Source organism: Stylophora pistillata, chromosome 11, assembly GCF_964205215.1.
Source record: "Stylophora pistillata chromosome 11, jaStyPist1.2, whole genome shotgun sequence".
NCBI lineage: Eukaryota > Metazoa > Cnidaria > Anthozoa > Scleractinia > Pocilloporidae > Stylophora > Stylophora pistillata.
Window position 1 is genome coordinate 9,499,816 of NC_142529.1, and position 21,782 is coordinate 9,521,597.

The 21,782-nt window shown below is 37.0% G+C and overlaps 2 protein-coding genes across 6 annotated transcripts in view; both read left to right on the forward strand.

Annotated features, from left to right (window-relative positions):
- The first annotated feature begins 3,449 nt into the window (after window positions 1–3,449).
- Window positions 3,450–4,394, forward strand: LOC111335405 (uncharacterized protein K02A2.6). The gene has a single exon (XM_022941298.2). It carries the CDS (start codon window positions 3,450–3,452, stop codon window positions 4,392–4,394), a length of 945 nt encoding a protein of 314 aa, XP_022797033.2.
- A 2,468-nt stretch (window positions 4,395–6,862) lies between these two features.
- The window catches only part of LOC111335412 (3',5'-cyclic-AMP phosphodiesterase 4C), a 45,107-nt gene continuing 30,187 nt past the window's right edge, over window positions 6,863–21,782 (forward strand). The window contains exons 1-3 of one of the 5 annotated variants that reach the window (XM_088737913.1): window positions 6,863–7,089; window positions 13,129–13,227; window positions 16,002–16,241. Coding sequence is in view for 1 of the 5 variants with exons in the window: in XM_088737912.1 (XP_088594038.1) it covers window positions 19,071–19,077 (7 nt within the window). In the remaining 4 variants the exon portion in view is untranslated. Of the gene's footprint in view, window positions 7,090–12,818; window positions 13,019–13,128; window positions 13,228–16,001; window positions 16,242–19,055; window positions 19,078–21,782 lie in introns of those variants that run through there. The other 4 variants (XM_088737914.1, XM_088737915.1, XM_088737916.1 and 1 more) reach the window with 4 other exon arrangements.

Genomic DNA, 21,782 nt, shown 5'->3' on the forward strand with positions numbered 1-21,782 from the left:
CAGTGAAAATTTTCAAGCACTTTATGTTTATTTGAAATATTTGTTTCTCTCTCTATTATAATGTAAAGCACTTAGAGGCTCAATTTAATTTTTTAATTTTTAATTTTCATTTAACTGTTGTGATTGATTTGGTGATCAAATCATCACATTCATGGATGAAATTCTTTTTATTTCACTTTGCATGGTCTACCAGTGGTATAGACAGGGGTTTCTGTAGTGCTTAGACATTTCGTTACTGTTATATAGAGTTATCTGTGCGCTAAGAATAATGGTACTGTAACATGGCGTGCTCGCTGGTGTAGATTAAAGAAACCGTTGAGTTTATCTGGGTATTAACAGGCCATCTTTACATTTAGCGACGAGGAGAATTTTCCAAGTGTTGAAAGATTGAATTCGTGACATAAGAATTGAATTGAAAGATTGAATTCGTGACATAGGAAATCATGCCCGCGACTGGAACACCCGAAGAACAAGAAAGCACCTCAAGCGCACCATCGTCCACCAACTCAGGCGGGGCGAGTGCAAAACAGATCCTGGAAGTCCGTGGCCTTCCTTGCTTTGACCCGAAGGGAGAGCCAAATTCGTTGTCTGTTCGATGGAAACGATGGAAACGTGCTTTTAACCTGTATGTAGCCTCGAAAGGAGTAACCAGTGAAGGGCAGAAGGTAGCTTTGCTGTTACATTCAGGAGGTATCGAGTTACAAGAAATTTATTACACTTTGGTGTATGAAGATCAAGATATTTCATTTAACAATTGCGTTGCAGTCCTGGATAACTATTTTACACCGAAAGTAAATATTCCATTTGAGCGACATGTTTTCCGCCAAATGCAACAGATAGAAGGGGAAACTATCGATCAATTTGTGTACCGTCTGCGCCAGAAGGCTATATCCTGTGAGTTTCCAAGCGTGGATGAAGGCATCCCTGATTAGATCATCGAAAAATGCAGGGATCCAAAACTTCGTCGAAAATTTCTCGAGAAATCAAGTGAAGTAACCTTGACTGTGCTGCGAGATACTGCAAGAATTCATGAAGCTGTTAACACTCAAATGCAGTCTATGGAAAGACCTGAGCAGGTGAACAAACTGTTTCTGAATGATCGACAAGCAAAGAAAAAGGGGACAAAAGGACAGAAACCTGGAAAAGAAAGGAAATGCTACCGGTGTGGTGGAACTGGTCATGTTGCACAGGACAAGAGCTTTCCAGCATTAGACAAGACTTTTAATAAATGTGGTAAAGGTGGTCACTTTGCAGCTTGTTACAAGACAAAGTCAACTAAGAAAACTAGTGGAAGACACCGTCCAGAAGGAGCTAATAAAGTCTCGGAAGAGAAAGAAGAAAGTAACTATGCGTTTGTGTTGGATACGAAGAGTAGTAATGGCTCGAGTGGTGTTGTTGATTTGTCTGTTGGAGGTGTGCAGTTAAAGAATGTCCTGATTGACTCGGGGGCAACATGTAACATTGTGGATCGTGCTACGTGGGAGAGTCTTAAACAGACAGGAGTTAAGTGCAAATCCCGAAAGTGTGAAAAAAAGCTGTTTGCTTATGGCCAAACCAAACCAATCGAGATTATTGGAACTTTTGAAAGTGAAATTCATTGTGAAGAGTCTGGAGAAAAGTGTGTGGATGAGTTTACTGTTGTTGAAGGTCGTGGTAAAGCTCTGCTGGGAAAGGATACAGCTGAGAAGCTGAATGCGTTGAGAGTTGGACCTCCAAACTCACCACAAGCATGCTCAATCACAAGTGAAGGAACTTCTGTGGACATTGTTAAGAACTTTGCTGATTTTTTTTCTGGAGTGGGTAAATTGAAAAATTTTCAGCTTAAGTTGCATGTGAACAATGATGTTAAGCCTGTTGCACAGCCTGTCAGAAGGTTGCCCTTTGGTTTAAGAGACAAAGTTGACAAGAAACTAGATGAATTGCTTAAAGAAGATATCATCGAGGAAGTGCCTAGTGGTCCAACAGAGTGGGTCTCACCTCTGGTGGTAGTACGAAAACCTGATGGAGACATACGAGTCTGTGCGGATATGAGAAGAGTCAAGGAGGCGATCGAAAGGGAAAGGCACCCTATTCCCACTATTGAAGAGGTTCTACATGACTTAAATGGGTCAACAGTGTTCAGTAAACTAGATTTAAAGTGGGGCTTCCACCAGGTGGAACTTGAAACTGAATCACGTCGTATTACAACCTTCATTACATACCGAGGTCTTTTTCAATACAAGAGGTTAATGTTCGGAATTACCTCAGCTCCTGAGAAATACCAGAAAGTCGTCAAAGATGTGTTGATTGGCTGTAAAGGAGTTGCAAATATTGCTGACGACCTAATCATCCATGGATGTGGAATCTGTGCCGTCTTAGAGAACGTGGATTGACTCTAAATGAGAAGTGTCAGTTCAGACTTCCAAAATTAACATTATTTGGACATGATTTGAGCAGTAAAGGAATCGCTCCTAGTGAAGAGAAAGTGTCTGCTGTTCAAAATTCCAAGCCTCCACAGGGTATCGCAGAGGTCAGTATTGTGCCAAGTTCTTGCCAGATTTTTCCCAAGTTGCCGAACCACTCAGAACGCTGACGAGAAAAGACCAACAGTTTATGTGGGAGGATGCTCAGCAGAAATCCTTCCAGAAACTGAAAGATCTGCTAACCCGAGCAGAAACACTTGCTTACTTCAAGAACAAATGCAGGACACGCATTGTTGCTGATGCTGGTCCCACGGGCATAGGAGCTATCCTCACCCAGCTACAAGATGGCCTGTGGAGAGTAATTTCCTATGCATCGGGAAATCTTACTGATGTGGAAAGGAGATATTCCCAGACGGAAAACGAAGGCCTTGCCTTAGTATGGGCCCGTGAGAGATTCAAGCTGTACATTTTTGGCCGAGAGTTTGAGTTGGAGACTGACCATAAGCCTTTGCAGTACATTTACAACAAGTCTTCAAAGCCGTCTGCACGAATAGAACGATGGGTCCTTCGCCTATAGCGTTACAACTTCAAAGTGATCTATCGCCCTGGTAAGACAAACATCGCAGATGCTCTCTCAAGATTAAATTCTGTGAATCAGAAAGATTGCAGTGGTGAGAAAGCCGACTTCGTTAGAGTACTTGCACAAGAAAGTACACCAGTAGCTATGACCGCAAAGGAAGTAGAAAGAGAATCAGAGAATGATCCTGAACTGTGTAGTGTTAGGCACTACATACAAAGTGGTGATTGGTCACAGTGTAAAATGCCTCACTACTTAAGTGTGAAGAATGAACTTTGTGTGCTAGGAAAACTAGTGATGCGCGGAACAAGGATTATAATTCCCCAAAGCCTCAGAAGTGAAGTACTGCGCTTGGCACATGAAGGCAATCAAGGCATTGTGAAGATGAAAAATCGGTTGCGAACCAAAGTTTGGTGGTCCAGAGTTGTCATGGATGTCAAGTAGTTGGAGAATTTTGTGCACCTGAACCTATGCAGCGGGTAGAACCACCCTCTGGGCCACGGCAAGATGTAGCAATTGATGTCTTAGGTCCTCATCCTTCTGGAGAGAACTTGCTTGTAGTAGTTGACTACTACAGCCGTTTCTTTGAAGTAGTTATCATGCATTCAACCACTTCCCGGAAGATGATAGAAGCGTTAACGCCAATCTTTACCCGGTATGGATACCCATTCAGCCTTAAGTCTGACAATGCACCGCAGTTTGTGTCAGAGGAATTTGAAAACTTCCTCGCTACACATGGCATCCAGCACCGGAAATCTCCACCCCTTTGGCCCCCAGCTAATGGCGAAGTGGAGAGCCAAAACAGAACTTTGCTAAAATCACTCAAGGTAGCTGAAGTAAAAGGCAAGAAATGGAAAGATGAATTGGATAAATTCTTGTTGGCCTATAGAACCACCCCTCACAGTAGCACAGGAGCAACCCCAGCATTACTTATGTTTGGAAGGGAATTGAAGACAAAGCTTCCAGGGTTACGTCCAAACAAAAGTGTTCTGGATGAGAGCACGAGAGATCGTGACTGGAATCAGAAGCTTGCAGGAAAAATGTTTGGTGACAAACAACGGCATGCTGTCGACAACCTGAATGCACCTGGAGACAAGGTTCTTCCCAAGAACACCAAGCTATCTGGAAAGTTAGCTGCCAATTTTGAGCCCAATCCTTACACTGTTCAGACAAAGGAAGGGCAAGAACTAACCTTGAAATCGACTGGTGGTACAGTGCAGCGGAGAAACAGTTCACTTATGAAGCCATACAAAACCCCAGAGGAACTGGACAACTCTACGGGTGCTGAAACCCTAGTGGATCGTGTGGTCCCACCCTCAGTTGTTGACACAGCAACCACAACTGAGCCAAATAGTAGACCATCTCGAACTGTACGAATGCCAACCAAGTTTAAGGACTTTCTGTTGGATAGGTGAACAATTTTCAAAGACATTGCACTCTTAGGATTGTTTATACTCTGGATAAGTGAACAGCTTTGAAAGACGATACTCCGTTTAGACTGTTTCTTGGAAGTTAAATAGACTTAAATTTCGTCTAAGGTTTTCACTTGTCATTCGTTTGTTTCTTTTCAAAAAGAAAGGGAATGTAGTGTTTAGACATTTCGTTCCTGTTATATAGAGTTATCTGTGCGCTAAGAATCATGGTGCTGTAACATGGCGTGCTCGCTGGTGTAGATTAAAGAAACCGTTGAGTTTATCTGCGCTTATCTGGGTATTAACAGGCCATCATTACAGTTTCTTTAAGGGCTTGGACACCAGGCAAATTGACTGGTTGTGAGGACGGTTTTGCCCACCTGGTTTGACAATTTGGTGGAAGGTTTATCTTATAAAGAAGTTTAGTTAAAAAAGTTTTGCCCCCCTGTGAAAACCAGTTGCCCTCCAGTTGAAAACGTCAATGAAACCCTGTACAGAATAAAGAAAAAAATCTCCAAGTACTGGGATTTTTCTTAACATTCAATGATTTCTACACTACATGTACATTGTCATTTGCAATTGAGTCTCAAACTGCTGGCCATCATAAAGTGCCATGAATGAGACGATCAGCGCACTACTACAATCCTTTTTCAACATAAGTTGTATCTATTACGCCCTAAACATCGAATTTGTACTCTATTAGGTAATTAAGTCCTTCCTATGGTATCTGACTGAAAAAGCTGCGTTGGTCTGGCACGGAAGGGGGTCTAGGGTAGTTGCCAATGATAAAACCTAATGGCCCCATCTTCACTGAAGATCTAGAGACTGATGTTTAAAATTCCAGCGTCTAGACTTTTGATGTGGGTATGCTTTCGATGTTTTACTAAATCATGGTTGGTTTTATCTATACTTATGTTTGGTTAATGTCCTCTAATCATTTTGTTTGCTTCTTTTCCAGACACTGCATAAGTTACGAGCAGAAGTTGGTAGATAGAAATGACATCATTCTCCATTAAGTTGACAATTGGGAAAAAATGTTGTAAAAATGTTTAGAAATCAAATGAAATAAAAATGTAACGAGAAGAGATATATTCAATACTTAAAGGTAGCTACCGATATGTCTTGCTGAGAAAAAAAAAAATTCTTGAAAATTTTTGAAAATTCTTGAAATCGAGGAGATGAATGTCAACTTGCGCTACCTTGACCTTTCTAGCTTATATTTGTACTTCAACTGATTAGCTTTCTCTTTGACCTGTTAAAAACTCCCTTGTGTGACTGGCTCATGCAGTTAAAACCTTTAACATGATTATCACTACTATTATTTATGATTTATTTTTATTTGCTCATTTATTTATTTAATTGTTGCGTGTGTCTGTGTCTGTGTGTGTGTTGATTATCCCATCCAGGTGCAAATACGATGTTGTCATCGATAATAATAAAAAAGCCCCGCAATATAGTTTCCTGCCATTAAGAGCTTCGTGTGTCTCAAATTATGTATCAAAGACTAAAAATTTACACCACTAATAAGTGGATTTATCTCATTTTAAGGACTGCGGAAGAGATTAGCCCCTAAGCAGTAAGATCACTTCAGCGAAAGAGCCATACAGGTTCTCGGAACCTTGGATCAAACTACTCCACTTACGTCAGAAGTTCAAGTGGGGAGTGAACTTTTCTCGATTGCCATTTTACATGTTTTGGACCACTTCAAACAAGTTATTGTACTAAAAGTATTTTGTATTCACAGCCTTTGTGGAGCGTTTTTCGCTGCTGAAATTTGTCAAAAATTAACATATTCGTCAAAACTGGGAATGAATGGTTTTAGGTCCATTGAAATGCGCCAAAAGATGTTTAGTTGGGTTTCCGATGAAAGCATTTTCCGTTTCCAAAGTGTGCTACATTTCTAACTTCGCAGATATGTATAGCACTGAACATGCGTTAGATTTTATTGACCGACTTGACGTCATTTAATCCATTTTCGTTGCTAAGGAACCAGATAAGATTTTTTTAAACCATCCCCTAAAAGTTTTCTTGCCAGGCTGCGAGTAAGATTTTATATTTATCATAAAGAGTTGTTTCAAATGAGGAAGTGTAGAGCTGTTTTTGTTTCGTAAAAGGCGTCAAAGTGTCAAATGAATAAATCTTAGATCCCATACAAAAAATACTGTAAAATTCTAGAATAATTAAGGTAACCATTGCTAAAATGTGTTTATCAATTTTTAAGCGTTCTTTGCTTAGGTTACAAAAAAGATGAATTTCTGATTTTTTCAACAGTAGTATTCTATTCGGAACGAAGTTTTTAGCACGACTTCAATGATACAGTTGGCAATCACTTGTTTCCAAGGAACTTCATTTCAAATTAAAAAATATACTGACATTTCTTTTGTTTCTACCAGCTGATTGCCTTGGGGAGTAAAACAAAAACAACAATGCCCAACAGATGATAAATTGTCAAGGAACTGGCAAGTGGTTCGACAGCTCGATGAGGTAACGGAACTGTCACCGCGGCCCTCGCCAAAATAGTGTTCTCATCGGGATTTATAAGCCATCGTCTGTTTTCTTCTCAGAGCACAACATGCAAGTCTCTTTTTGATACAGGATTTTTATTGAACCTGACTTACGCGGAGGATTAATCACCGCCCCAAGAGCTTTCCAGCAGCTTAGAGGAATCAAGGAATAGACCGGATTCTTTTCTCAGAAGGTAAGTTTGAACGAAATCGCCACAGTCTGTCTCCAGGGTTAAAATTGTGCGCTGGTTTACTTATTTCGCAATACTAGGTATTGCGAAATTTTCATCCCAGTAAAACAGCAACTGCAAGAGCTGCAGCTTAACAAAATGATAAATCTTTTCACAAATATATGCGGGAAAGAAACATATGTTCATGTTTTTAAAACTAAGCGCTTTTGCGAGTCGAAATTAGTAAATTTACACAAATACGAAATGAATTTTATCGATACAAGTTTTCAAGACGCATTCTGTATGAAAAAAAAAGGGAGTCATTGAATAAATTGAGTTCTCATCCTTTTAAAATTAATTCAATTGAACGAATCCAGAATAACGAAATAAGAGAACGGAACAGTGTAATCGCCATATTGTAAATTATCGAAAACAGGTCAAAATTTTTTTGACGATCATTCTCTTGTATTTTCTCTTTCTAAAGTATTTATTTACTTTCACGTTTGATTATGCCCAAAATATTCAAGTAGACGCGAAAGGTTTTTCTGTTTTCTTAAAAAGATCGCCAGTTTAAATTTCAAAAAAGCCTTCACTGAAATATTAACAAAATTTGCATGGATGCATGTAATGAAATCGTACACAAGAACTTTACAAATCTTTATTTCATCACACCGAGGGAAAATCCTAAGAGCGCTGTTCTCGATGTACAAAATAAATACAGTCACTAAGTCCGGCTGGCAGAAAGGACACATTTCGTTTTATTTATAAAAAAATGTAATATATATATTTTCGCGATTTTTCACGAATAGTTTACACAGTTTTTTTGTATTCGTACTTTACAGAAAAATATTAGATTTGATGGATGGGTGTCAAAAGCCAAGCGTATTTCATTTACTTTTTTTGGCTTAATCGTCGAATGAAACAAGGCACATATCACCATATGAAGAACGTAATGGGCAAATTGTTTGTTAAAGTCTCAAGAAAACAAAGGAAAGTCGAATCGATCTAATTTATCGCATTTTAACTGTCTGTCTGATAATAATCGTGCTATTCGATCAGACCTTTTTGTTTCAACATATTCTCTTAAATACTTTTCCCTCGAGCAAACTTTTGATACAATTTACATGAAAGAGGATCCACAAAGTTTCTTTGTATCAGCTGCTCAAAATGGTTACACCTTGGCTTACAGTTTTTCATCGTAATTAATATACATTCTTCAACCTCCTTCCCTAAAATTATTTTTTTAAGAGATGAAACTTCGTTAGAACGTCACGAAGTTCTATGTCTTATAGTTTCACATATGTCAAGCCTAACCACTAAAGCACTTTAACTCCATTCACTCGCGCAAGAATGAACAATTATGTTAATGTCGGCAATCCGTTCTCTGTGTTAAGATTGGTCGAGCCTTTTGCACGACGGGAAGTAGCTAGAGCATGTGATAACGCGGCTTTTTTTTCCCGCCATTTCGGAGAATGGTTGACTGGCGGCTTTCTCTGATCTTCAGTTCCGGCCTGTTAATAAAACAACTGCCATCTAAGACTTAGCGGGCATATGATTTTGATCTTCGATTTTTACCTTTCGTTAGGCATGGTTGTCCATGATACAAATTTAGCTTCAACATAAGTTTTCTGAAGATTTCTGGTATTCTCATGTTTAAAAGTCAGCGAAGTACAACTGCCGAAAAAGTTTGCTTGTCAGAATTGAAGTTTACAAAGGGCTCGAAAAATCGCTGTGAATTTCCATTTCGCCGACTGAATCGAAATACGAAGCATTTAAAAGCATAGTCTGAACTTTAAGTGATAATTAATGCGAAACCAAAGGGCAACATGTTTTGCCTTCATCACTTTTTCTGCCATTTACATATGAACTTTAGTGTAAATTAATTAAAATTAAATTTCGTGTCTCGCACGAGTTACAAACGACCACACATCACAATTAAGGCAATTTTCTTTAAATTAAAGATGTATGACTCTTCGGTAAAGCTCAATACAGGATAATAAGTCAACATGATACCTGTACTTGAATAAGCTTTGTGTTCCTAAAGTTTCTACTTCTCCTTTTCCCTATTATTCTATTTCATCTTATAGATTTCTATGGACGTTTTACTTTCCTTTCGCTTATTTTTCGAGACAGTGGTTTTTTCGAATGTTTTCCTTTGAAATTTTACGCGGGAACCTTGCGCGTGGGCGGCTAAAAATTGATCCCTTCGCGCATGCCCGACTTTTGACCGCTGTGCTCACATGCTCTGGCTCATGCTTTTTGATCGATTGTTTGAAGTTCTTTGGTGGCTCAATTTTGTCCTGGGTTTAAATCCTACTTCCTTTGTCTTAAAGTTTCCCATTCTTGGTTTTTGTCATCGTTATGCCTCAAAACTTTTTTTAACAACAAAAAAGGAGTTTTCAACCAGGTTTGAAACTGGTTCGCAACATTCACACATCTCATTAATTCTATGCTATAGCCACTTTTAAAAATTATTCTAGTCTCCGAAAATGAACACAATTTCCTCTCATTCTAAATATCTACGTGGTTCAAATCTTTTATCAATTAGTTTTTTGTCAAATTTATCGACAAATCTCAAAGATAAGCCAAATGCAGAATCGAAAGGGACACTAAATGCGATTTAAAATCCCCCAAAAAAGTTCTTCGTATATTTATTTAAATACATATTATAGGGCTTTCGTGTTCATTAAAATGATTCTTGTTTTAAGTTTGCCTTCTTGCTGAGAAATATGATAAAAGTTTGCCAATTAGAACTACCTCAAAAAGCAAAATTAAGTTGATTTTTTTCTCTTTTTATTTAATGGTTCATGACTCAAATCTGAGATCGACGATTTTTATCATGTTATCATGGAAATTTTCAGAGGAAAAATCAGAATTAATTCATATATAAACAAAATTTTCCAGTAAAAAATAGTGAAATGAACCGTGAACGATACTTTTTTGCGGAAAAAATTATTGCTTTTTTGACAGTTATAGAAAACGGTTTATGATCAAACGTCCTACGCATAATTTTAAAGATAATCTCGTTTCTCGTTAGTCTGGTAAGCTTTGCCTCAAATGATCAGATTGAAGTGATAAGATTTTCCTTCCAAATTTCTGTTTTATCTGTTTGAGGCTTCCCATGTTTATAATCAAATTTTCTAGTAGAAATTTAACTGGTATTGTTATCTCTCTTAAAGTTATTGTTTTGGATTGAAAATAATTGATGTAAAAATACCTGGTATAAATTATCAGTTTATATCAATCACGACCATTGGGAGAGAGTTGCATAAACCAATTTCTTCCACTCTCATGAATTCCCTCACAAAGATTCTCATTCATTGGCAGGGGAATTTAAAATCTTCGTCTGAGACTGAGGTAGGACTTCTTAGATAAAATATATTATAATTAACATCACGTATGTTTCTCTCACCTCACGAATCTAACTGACCGCCTTAAAGACGTATTTTCACCGCTGGCTTTAATTTGCATTTAACCTTGACAAAAAAGTAAGCATTCGTTGACTTCCTGAAAAACTTTACACGGATATTCAGTTGTATTATTAAAAGGGATTCTAACATTTCCTAGTATTCTCTTTCCTCAAAAGCTAAAGGTACGGATGGGTAAAAGAACATTTTCAAGGTTTTTTCCCGCAATATATGGATTGATAAACATGTTTTGAATACCCAAAATGAATTTATAACAAAGCCATCTTCGATATGCGTTGAAACTCTAATCTTTTTCCACAAAATTTTAAAATAATGAATAGCATATTTTCTGAAACCTACTGCCTTCATTCTTACATTTCAGAAGCAAGTTATTTTCAGTTTGGACTTTTTCGTTGAACTAGAGCCAATTTACGGTTAACCTTTGTACTAAGAGATGGGCGGTTCTCAATCTGTGCGTGAATTTAGTTTTGATTTTAAATCCGGCAATTTTATACCTATTTTTTAATCTATATTAACTTAAAAAAAATAAAGAAGCGTAAACTAGGATTTTGGAAGGATGGTTGTACTTTAAAAATGATATGGCCGATCTCTTAGTAAGATTTTTTAGAAAAATTTAAGGAAATAGGAAAAAGATAATGACAGACAGTCTCTTGCCAAAGATTTATTCCCTAAGGAAACAACAATACTAAATATGGTTAGCTCATACAAAAAAGATAAATATTTAAGTCTTTCAAAAATCACTTAGAACAACATTTTCAAAATTTACATCACTAAGTATAACTTTCCTCACGTGTTATGAATACCATTCTCTGAGTGTTTTTTTCTTGTTATACCAACGCTTTTTAGATAAATTATTTCTTCAATACTCCACACAAGTAAATTGACCGAGAAGGCATAAATTAACGCGCTTTATCCCAGTATATTACCAATGAACTTAGGGGAAATGTTGGAGGTGAATTATCCTTTCGCGTGTTTAGCGAAGAGACAGATTTTAAGCAAAGCAGGTTAGAGAATTTTTGTGATAAGAAATAGAATATTCCGGAATAATCCGGAAGTTCATCGCTCTATATTTTGCTCTCCCATTAGGGTTTTCAAAAACACGGAACTTGCTGGTGTAAAATGATGAATGACTGACACTTTGTTCGCCGCAAATGAGGCGAGAAAACTAACCAATTCAAATTAGCTAATCAAATAGACGTTTAATATGGTAAATTTCACTCCTGTAATGATGCATTTAGCACTTATCTAGAGCTTTAGTAACACATTTTGCACTTCTTTTATGTCAATTTGTCCTTTCTTGTCAAATTTAAAATTTGAGTGGAAATTACCACGAGTTTTCATTAAGCTGGAGGGGGCTCACAATGGCGTCCAACTGCCACCAAGGGGTATGTGGGCTGTTTTTCTTAATAGAAATGACTTTATTTCCTCGACCAAGAGAGGAGATGACAGTATTTCTATTTCTTCCCCCTTCCCCCCCTCGCAATCTTAGCGACTTTCTTTGAAATATTTTTCGCGTCCTCATGGCAACCCATTGCACTTAAATTTTAAAGAGGAACACGACTCTTAAAATTTTAACATTGTATTGGTTATAGATTCTCGGGCGATGAATAGATAAATGAATGGAGCAAACATATATATACGTTCAAATGAGAGAAACCTAAACAAACAAGGTAATGATGGGCTTTTTACAGAATTTTTTTGTATTTCTTTATCGAAAATTCATAATTTGTGAACATCTTCGCTTAATTTTTCACACCATATTAGTCTCTTTCCCACAGCAACATAAAAAATCCTGAACCTCGTTAAAAAAAGTGCAATTCAACTTAAAGATCAGTATGTTGTAGCTTCGATTCTTGGTTAAAACAGGAAGAAGCGCAAAATTAGGTAAATTATTGCTCCAAACTACCATTGTATGAGAAGATCCCTAACTAAATACGGCTTCATGATCAATCACTTCCGTTTTAACTCTAAAATTTGTTAAATAATTCAAACCTGAAGAGTATTTTGATATATTGCACATACGAAAACATACATATGCTATAACTCGTTGCTAAATTACCCGTCCTGAAAATAATCAGTCGAAGTTTTGGAGACTTTTTTTTTCGAATCCGTTTCTTTAGGTTGCGTTTGATCTAAAGCAAGTGTCTTCAAATTTATGTTTTTCTTTTAAATTCATAAATTAAACACGACGAAGCCAATTGCCTAAGCTTCATAATCCTTTCACAAAATGTATGCTAAACGCCATACATAATACTGTATTTACCCTCAATGAATATTAATGATTCCGCCGTTATTTCTAGGACAATATTTCGGAACACTCTTTAGAAACATTCCCCACACATATGCTCTACTTCGCTTGGCTTCTAACGATAAGTTTATTTTGTGATGTCGCATGATTCATGCTGCGCTTTCGCCTGATACACGAGAATCAAACCGAGGTATCCTGCTTGAGTCAATGCAAGAGAAATGAAATTGTGCTCTCAGGGTTCTGAGTCACGACTAATCGAAATTTTTTTGATGTTTTGGTAGGTCTCAAATTAGCTGCGGGGAATGTCTCTTTTAATAATATTACCTTTATAAACTATGTAACTCTTCTGAACTTAAAATACATGCATAGTGAATTGTTTTATTTCAGAGACTTCACGGCTTCCGTTAAAGGAAAATAACAACAAACTTGTTCGAGCACCGGTTAGCGGTGAAGAAACGCTGACGCTTATCTTATAAATAATTGGAGGTAAGATATGAATATTTTTTTTTAACATTACATGCTTGAATTTTTAGAGAGAACAAAACAATCATGGGATGTTGTATTTCCAATAATACCGTCGAAGCTAAAACTGCTAGCTATAAACGCAAACTTAAACTGCTAGCTATAAACGCAAACTTTGAAGAAAATTTTACCAAAGAGCTTCCTCTAATGAAGTCGAATTGGGTAATTCACCAAGTCAGCTATTAAGTAAAAGTATTGAAGATGAAAACCGGTTGATAGCAGTTTTTCCTATGCCTTAGATGAGTGTTCGCAAATTTATATGCAAACTAGCCCCATGTTTGTTTTTTAGAGTTCAAATAACGCATAGCGGCTCTGTAAAGTCTCGACAAAGTATAAATTGGAAAATATATTTTGAATACAATTGGGATTCTTGAGAACCTTCTTGACTGAAGAAAACTCGTCGAGTCTGGTATAATTTTATTTTGAAATCGTCTTCCCATACGCCAGCTGTGTCGTTGTTTTATTTTTATAGTTTTCTTATCCATTCAATTCTTTACGAAGAAAATTTAATCGGATCTTCTGCTTGAGTGCAGCTCTGCGTGAGAGTAGAAAACTTCTGAACATTAACAGCAATCTTTACTTGCGCGTTCGAATGAAACATTGCTTAACCCGAAAAAATAATTACACTTATATTTATTGATATTTTTCGCCAACCTGAACAAATATTACTTTAAATTTGTCTTTCACCACTGACTCCACAGAGGAGAAATTGTCAATATACAGCTTAGCACCATTTTGTCAACGATAAGCACAAATTGAGACCGAGTACTGCTAACATGACGTTATATAAATAAAATGTGAAATGTTAAAACTAATTTTCAAAATTCACGCAAGCGAAAGGTGGTTTATTTATATTTTTCTATCCGGCTACCAGCTTAGATCTTTTTCTAGAGTCCTGTTGCGTCTTTAAGGGCAAGAAGTAAACTTTGAACAACGGGAGATCCACTGCAAACTGTACTATCCGCCCTCGGTAGCTATTAAAATGTTCATCTTTGTTGAGCAGGTGTCGCACTAACGGCGGACGAGGTCACAGTGCATTAAATATTCACATATTTACATAAAATTTAACGAAATTTGCTTTTTTGTGTATTTGCTTTCAATTACCTTGAGACGTCCTGCCAAGTGGAAAACTATTGACTTAGTCGGTAAGCCGCTGATACAACGTGATGCTAGAAAAAAATTGTAATAATAATAAAAAAAAAAACATGTTCAATCCTCTAAATTTTTCGAACACCAAAATAATTTCCTTCAAATATAAGGTCTTCCTGAGCATTTTTCTCCCGATGAATTATAGTCTCTCTACTTTAACGTCTTATAGTAATTTCAGGGTTAATATGAGTCTTCGTTTTCAACATGCAGAGACTGGAAACCTTTACAAGTCTCGCATCAGAATCAGCGAAAATTTTAAATCGTTTTAAAAAAAATATCCTATTTTATGTAAACATGTTATGAGTTTTTCTGTACAGGTTTCATTATCTGTTGATATTGTTTCTGTTGCAGTTATTAAATATCGTTGTTGGGCAATTCTCCATAATCAATCGACACACATGAAAGCTGTTTGTCTCACAAGAATGGAAGAAATTTTTTTTGCACATTCAACGGAATTAATTACGAAATTAGCTCGTTAACTCTCAGAATTTCTCGAAATGTACCGTCTCTCAATAATATCAATACATTATTCAGAAAATAGCTGTCGAGAATGAACAACTTTATCAGCTAAAAAGTGTTTCACTGATTTGTAACACCAAATTCTTCTAACTAATTCACAAAGAAATGGACAGCAGCCAAAGTGGGAATTACTCGTCAGATCATAAAATAATAACCAAACAACCGGAAATAAAATAATAACCAAACAACCGGAAATAAAATAATAACCAAACAACCGGAAATAAAATAATAACCAAACAACCGGAAAAAGACATCTAATACGCAAAACACGAGGTAAAGGAAACAAGAAATGAAAAACAAAGCAGATTTATTTTCTCTGCTCACCGGGGTCAGCTGCCAGATAAGTCAATTTTGACTTGAGCTAAGGTGGAGTTTTAGTAAACACTCAACTTATTGTTAATTCCTCAGTGTTGTGTTCTGTCGTTATCGAAAATTTTTCACACCAAGCTGACCATTCAAATCCCATTAGAACTAAACAGTAACTTGTAACTTGCCTTTTTGTGGTATTTTCTTTAAGTACGATTTTGTAAGAGTTGAGGTGTTAGTTTTTACAGCTATACTTTAATTTTTGCTCCTCCTCCTCCTTCTTTTCGACATTTTTTTTGTTTTGTTTTTGCTAAGAGAAAAGCAAATATGGTTTGAAAAAATACCGGTACATTTGTGTATGCCTGCACTTCGCGCATGCGCAAGTGCGTCTTCGCTCAGAAAACGTGCATACCAAAATGCATACAGCTATCCAAGAGCTGGATATGACAAAAACGTATATATCCCTATATGCAGGAATGGGCTCCTGTTATATGAAATGATCATATGAAATGATCTTTTTAGGGAATTATAGGTTGATGTAAAGTGAGAGTGCAAGAGGTCATATTTATTAGCGTCTTGGGTTGCCCACTTGAGTTGAAACGTTCGTCATTTAATAGTGCGGAAAGGTCCAAAACAACGAGTTGCACTATCACTGTCTGAGACATTTTCGTGTTTAAAACTTAGTTGTTTTGTATAAAAAAAGAAAGAAATCAGACTGATGAGCTAAAAATATTTTCAAGCACTTCTCTAAATGTTTTTTCCAGACAAAAACAATAGGATCGTCTTTTTGATGTCATCACTTCCCTTTCCCGCCAAACACTTTCTCTGCACAGATGACGTCAATGGCCGGCTGTGTTAATCTGATCTTGTGACGGTAACGAAAAATCTCTCGCAGTTGGAGTTTCTGTAGTCCGTGAGCTGTTTACTCGCTCGTTCACTTTTCTAAAAGCCTTTTTGGGCTCTGAGTAATGATAGGACATCGAAAAAGCGTGGATTGGCACAAGGTTGGTTGAAATACTTCATCATATTGATTTTGCGTTGGAAGCTTTGCGGCTGTTTTGTCGTGATTTATTTGTCGAGAAGCATTGCCCAAGTTTGCGCGCGTGTAATCGACGTTTGTGCTAACAAAATTATATTTAATTTCTTTGGCCGATCATCATCCTTTAGAGGACGTATTTCTTATTGAAGGGAGTTTGAAATGCTTGTTCCATGCTGCATAATTCAGGGAATTTCGCAGCACAATTATTTCTAGCTTTGACGTTAATGGTAAACAAATTAAATTCACTGAATTAATGAATAACATTTTGTAAATCTATCCAAATTTTGTAAGTCTCCCGTCCAAACATGAAATTGTCATGCATCATTTTCTTTAATACGTAACTTCATATTTCCTCGCAGAATTTCGAAGCACTGTTAGAAAGAATTATACAGCTTGGAAAGCTTTGGAAAGCTTTCGTAAGTTTTGAAAATTTTCGTCGCAAAATTAAAACTTGCGGCTCATAAATTCTGTTGCTTGGATCGAGTCTATTATTTTCAATTTGTATTTTTTCTCTATTCGTACCTAAGTCGTGTTTGTGGTCAAGACAAAAAGCTTTACAGGTGTTTGCGGCTTCATTTCATACTTTTTTCTCACTCATGGGCACAAAAACCAGCCCGTTAGAAGAGCTTATGTCGCTTCTAATTAATAACATTTTGGTTTTGTAATGCCGGAGAGTGTTAAGGGATATAAATATCAGTTTCCCCCCCGTAATTCCGGTCTAGAAAAGTGCACATAATCACGATTTTCATCTTCCCTTTATACCACGCCTTATGTGGCAATTTTCGACATGATATTAGATCTTTGGACGCTAAATGAAATGGCTTGATTTTACTGCTCGCCTGGCAGTCGACTGTACTTGTGTTAGCCGACGGAGTGGAAAAAGTCGGCAATGTTAAAAAGTAATCTTGTCACGAATTCATGTTTACAGAATTTTTTAAGGGTCCATAAAAGCTTGTCTTTGGTGTAAATCAGGTGGAGTTTCGTGTGGCAAATTTTAAGTCATTTTACAACCACAATACATTATTCATTAATGGCTCATAATCGAAAAATAGACATATTTGACAATTTTTGCTAATTACCTACAGGAAATCGTAACTGAGCGAAACTATGATCGGTCGGGTGTAATAACACACCATGATACTTGGAAGACGTGTTAACTTGCATTTTGTTGATTGAGATTTTATTGACCAAATTTGTGTTCTTATTGAAAAAGGAAGTTTAAACATGAAGGTACATTTTTTTGGCTTTTCACCAAAATTGGCAAATAGGAAAACTGAACTTTTCAAAGTGGAATCAAGAGAAAACTATTTTTTAAAGGAAAACGTTGGATCTTTTGACTTGCTTCATTAGAAGCTCGTCGAAAAGCGTCGTCAGTTGGAAACAATGAGTAAATAATTTGCGAGGAAAGAGAAACATGAAAGAGGCAGAGATACTCCAAAAATAATCATGTAATTGTTAAGGATGAAGAAAACTGAACTAGATTGAGGCTCGTCAGACTTGATCTATCTCGGAACAAAGGGGGTAAAGTTTGAATCAATTTGTTCAAATGATTTGACAATCACCCTTATCACTGATAAGCTTACGGTCTTTGTTCCCAAAGTTGTCTATCCTCTAAGCTAATCTCGAGAGATTTTAGATTTGCATGCAAAATGTAATGTAATACTTTTTCACCAAATTTTTTTGCTCTTGAAAAGGTGCCGTGGTTTCCGCTCTCGAAAATGAAATTCAAAGAAAGCTAATACCTTTTAAGGTAATGACAGCGTTTCTTAAAACATGCTTCTATAGAGAAGCTTTTTGCGGAGTTTGCTCACGTGAGGTAAATTTAATACTGAGTTCCAACTGCGGGTATCCCCGGTTCCTTTCCGGATTTTTATAGCTTGGTAATTTTAATTACGCATTCACCTACGCACTTATATTGGTGAAATAGTTATTTCCTTTTTGAAACAAGGCCAAGGGCAAACTTTCTGTAGAAACCCTGTCCGAAGTAAACGCATTGAAGACTCGTAGACTCGTATTTTATCAGAGAAAAATCTGATCGCAGTGTTTCATCTCTGTTAGCTTTCAACTCTCATATCCTCTTCGAAAAACTCAGAAGTTCTTGCTTGATTCTTGATCAACTGCGCGAGTCTGATTAATGCCACACATACGAACTCGTAATGGCGCTGAAAAGGAGTGAAATGATAAAATTAAAGACCGCTAGGGCCAGTTTTTTCCTTAAACCGCGTGAAGACACGAAAATATGAAATTTTCCCACAGCAGATGGCAATCTATTCAATTACTTCTGGTTTGCCAATGTTCTTCCCGGGTAGACTTCACCAATTTCGTTGCAATGATTAATGTAGAACTTTCAAGAAGTACACGATTTTTTGTTTACCATATAGGATTATAGGCGGTTTAATAAGCAAAAAGTATTTTTCGCTCTGTAAGGCATACATCAACAACAGACAACTCCGATGCGTTCGGTTTCCAAATTTACTTAAACATCAGTGTGTTCTAAATTACAAATTTATGATTGCACTGGATAATGGATTTCCATAACGATTATTTACATTTTCCGAAGCTTTGTCGGATAGTCAGTCTGGAAATTTTTTAATTTCTATGACGTCAAACGGAAGACGACCAATAAACAAGAAAAGAAAAAGATAACATTGAGTGGGGATTGTTAAGTCGCTGTTGAATTGTCCAAAGTTTCCTTCATCACGCCAATTCTTGCGACACACTGCAATTTCCTGCTTGTGGGAGAAATTTCTTTTGTGGTTATCACAAATGGCGTAAACTTGGAAGGATTACATGTATGAAAGGTAATTGTTTTCTTAAGATGTTTTATCATAATGGTTTACAGGCTATTGATTTGTTATTGACTTGACGCGTGTAGCAGTTTTCGCGCATTTGAGATTTAAGATGTACTGTTCTCCTCCGAGATTGCGTTTTTGAAAGCTTTTTTAGTTATTTGACTGTAGATTACGTTGTCATGCTAACGGTTCTTAAGGTATTACTCGGTAAAATCGAATACCCCAAGCCAAAGCTTTAGATTGATTTTTGAAAACTAGATTTGCAGAATATGTGGTGTAGAGAAGCGCACTCAATCGAGAGCATGCACGAGATCTTCTCCCACATATCAAATTTTAACTTTTCAAGTTTCAATAGTTGATTAGCTTCCTCTTACTCAATCGTCCTCTTAACTTCACTGAATCACCTCGCAGTAGCACTGGCCCTTGCGAAAACAGATGATTTCTGGCAAAGACGTGTGCCTTTGTTATGCACTGGAAATTCAGTTCATTCGCATTCTGTTCAAGGGCACCTCTTTAGATAAGATTAGCTATCACAAAGCTGTCTCGCTAATCTGTCATTTTTATCGGAGATTTAGAAGCCGGTGTCAGTTACAATGTTATCTTTTTTGAAGTTATTGAGTTTATTGCATCACTTGCGAGCGAGGGAAAACTGAAAACGCTGCTATTCGAGAACAAAGATAGGAGAGCTAAGTCAATTTTTATGAACTTCTGTCGACCATGACTATATATCTATCTCCATTTGGCCTTAGTTGATAGTCAAAAATCGGTAGATGGGTAAAAAGTCATTGCGTTCGATTCAGTTTTACAAATTGAATCTTAATGAATCGATTCTTGTGCATCTCATTAAATTTTGTCTTAAGTGAAGATTTTCTTTTTGACCAATCACTCATGGAACACTCAATACTTTATTCCTAAAAGAGCCATGATCAGATCGCTTGATGGTCGTTTTGACGACGGGCATTTTTTTTTTGCCTGCAGTTTATTTTTTTCTCATCCAAGGATAATATTGCATCCCCATCCGATGTTTATCATCTAAGAGTGGAGTTCTGTGCTCTTGATCTTGTTGACATGCAAATTTTACGTCGGTTCAAAAGTTTTCACGAGCTACCGCACCAATCAAAAATTAAAATGCATCAATACCGCCGAAAAACGCGAGGACTTCTCCTTTCAGTGGCATAATTTTTTTATTTGGCGTTCCTTTCATTGGCTTGATGTGAATGAACTAAAATACAGACGATGACGGATTACTCGCGTATGCGCAAAAGGTAAGAAGTGGTTCATATGCGTGTTTTCAATTCATTCTCGCTGTGTGCATACTATTTCATGCAAGTAAAGCTCAAACTAGTGTAAAAACCTCCCGATATGAGATACACAGCCGTAGAATTGGGTTCCCATCGAGATAACAGCAGATAAAATGTTAGCTGCGCGCTGCAACAAAACTGATCCAGGAATCTTTAGCTTGTTGACATTCATGAGATAGCCCACGAAATATGGTTGTTGCCGCCGGAAAATTAGACTGAGTCGCGCCGAAACTGGCACCCCCGCTGTGTAAATATTTGTCAGCCATTCGATGCATCATTAGGGACATTTTCATACCAGCCAGAACAACCAGCTCAGTTTACGAGACAGCCATGGGCAGTTTACAAAAACAGCGTATGAGGAAGTGAGTTTATTTTCCAGCTGTGCTTGGTAGAATACAAATAACGCGCGAGACGAGTACAAATATCACGCGATAAGACATATTTACTCGGGTATTGACGGATCACGGTTTTTGCGACGAATAATTAACAAATATTCCACGAGCGCGCGTTGGATATGAGATGATAGATAGCCAACGAGGCGCGTAGCGCCGAGTTGGCTATAATCATCTCATATCCAACAAGCGCGAGTCGAATAATTGTTTTATTAAAAACGTTAAATTAAATTATTAAATTTTATTAAATTTTTAGCTCCCTTTTAATTTTAAGCTGACACGCACGCTTGCCATGATTGTAGATTATGGTATATTGGCTGATATACCACAATGGCTAAGCCAATAAAAAGTCTTGAATTGCATTATCCAATGATCTAGTTTTTAATAACACTGATTAGTATATAATAAAACAGTGGATAGCGTTGAAGGCGCGCTCTGATTGGCAAGTCAAACTCCGAATATCCTTTGCTATTTACCTCCGAGCAACTCGGGAAAAAATGGCGTCCCGGTTTGCATTCGTGACAAGCAAAGAAATCACTCAGATCAATTTTTGTTGGTGTATATTATCTCACTGTTTTAGTATATACTAAAACAACTATTCACCTCAGTGTCGGTGGGTATCGGTAGATATTTACCTCGCCGCTTCGCGGCTCGGTAAATATCCACCACTAACCCCCTTCACTTCGGTGAATAGTTGTTAATCACTACACATTAGACTTACTATGAAACATCTGATTGGTCGAGAGCATTCAGTCAAAATACAGTAGAATGTAAAGTTGACATGACAACCCGGTAACTGCAGCGGATAATGGGTTATCATGTCATGCAAGTTCAAAGTCTGCCTAGTTTCCACGCCCCTTGTCCGTGTAGTGTTGTCAAACTTTTGCAAAAATGGCTAATATAAACGCTTCGCATCTGTTTGTCGAGGAGGAATAAAAAGTTTTGATCGAGAACAAAGATTCCAAAAACACCAGGAGGACAAAAAAAAAAAAAAAAAAAAAAAAAGATAATAATTTAAAAA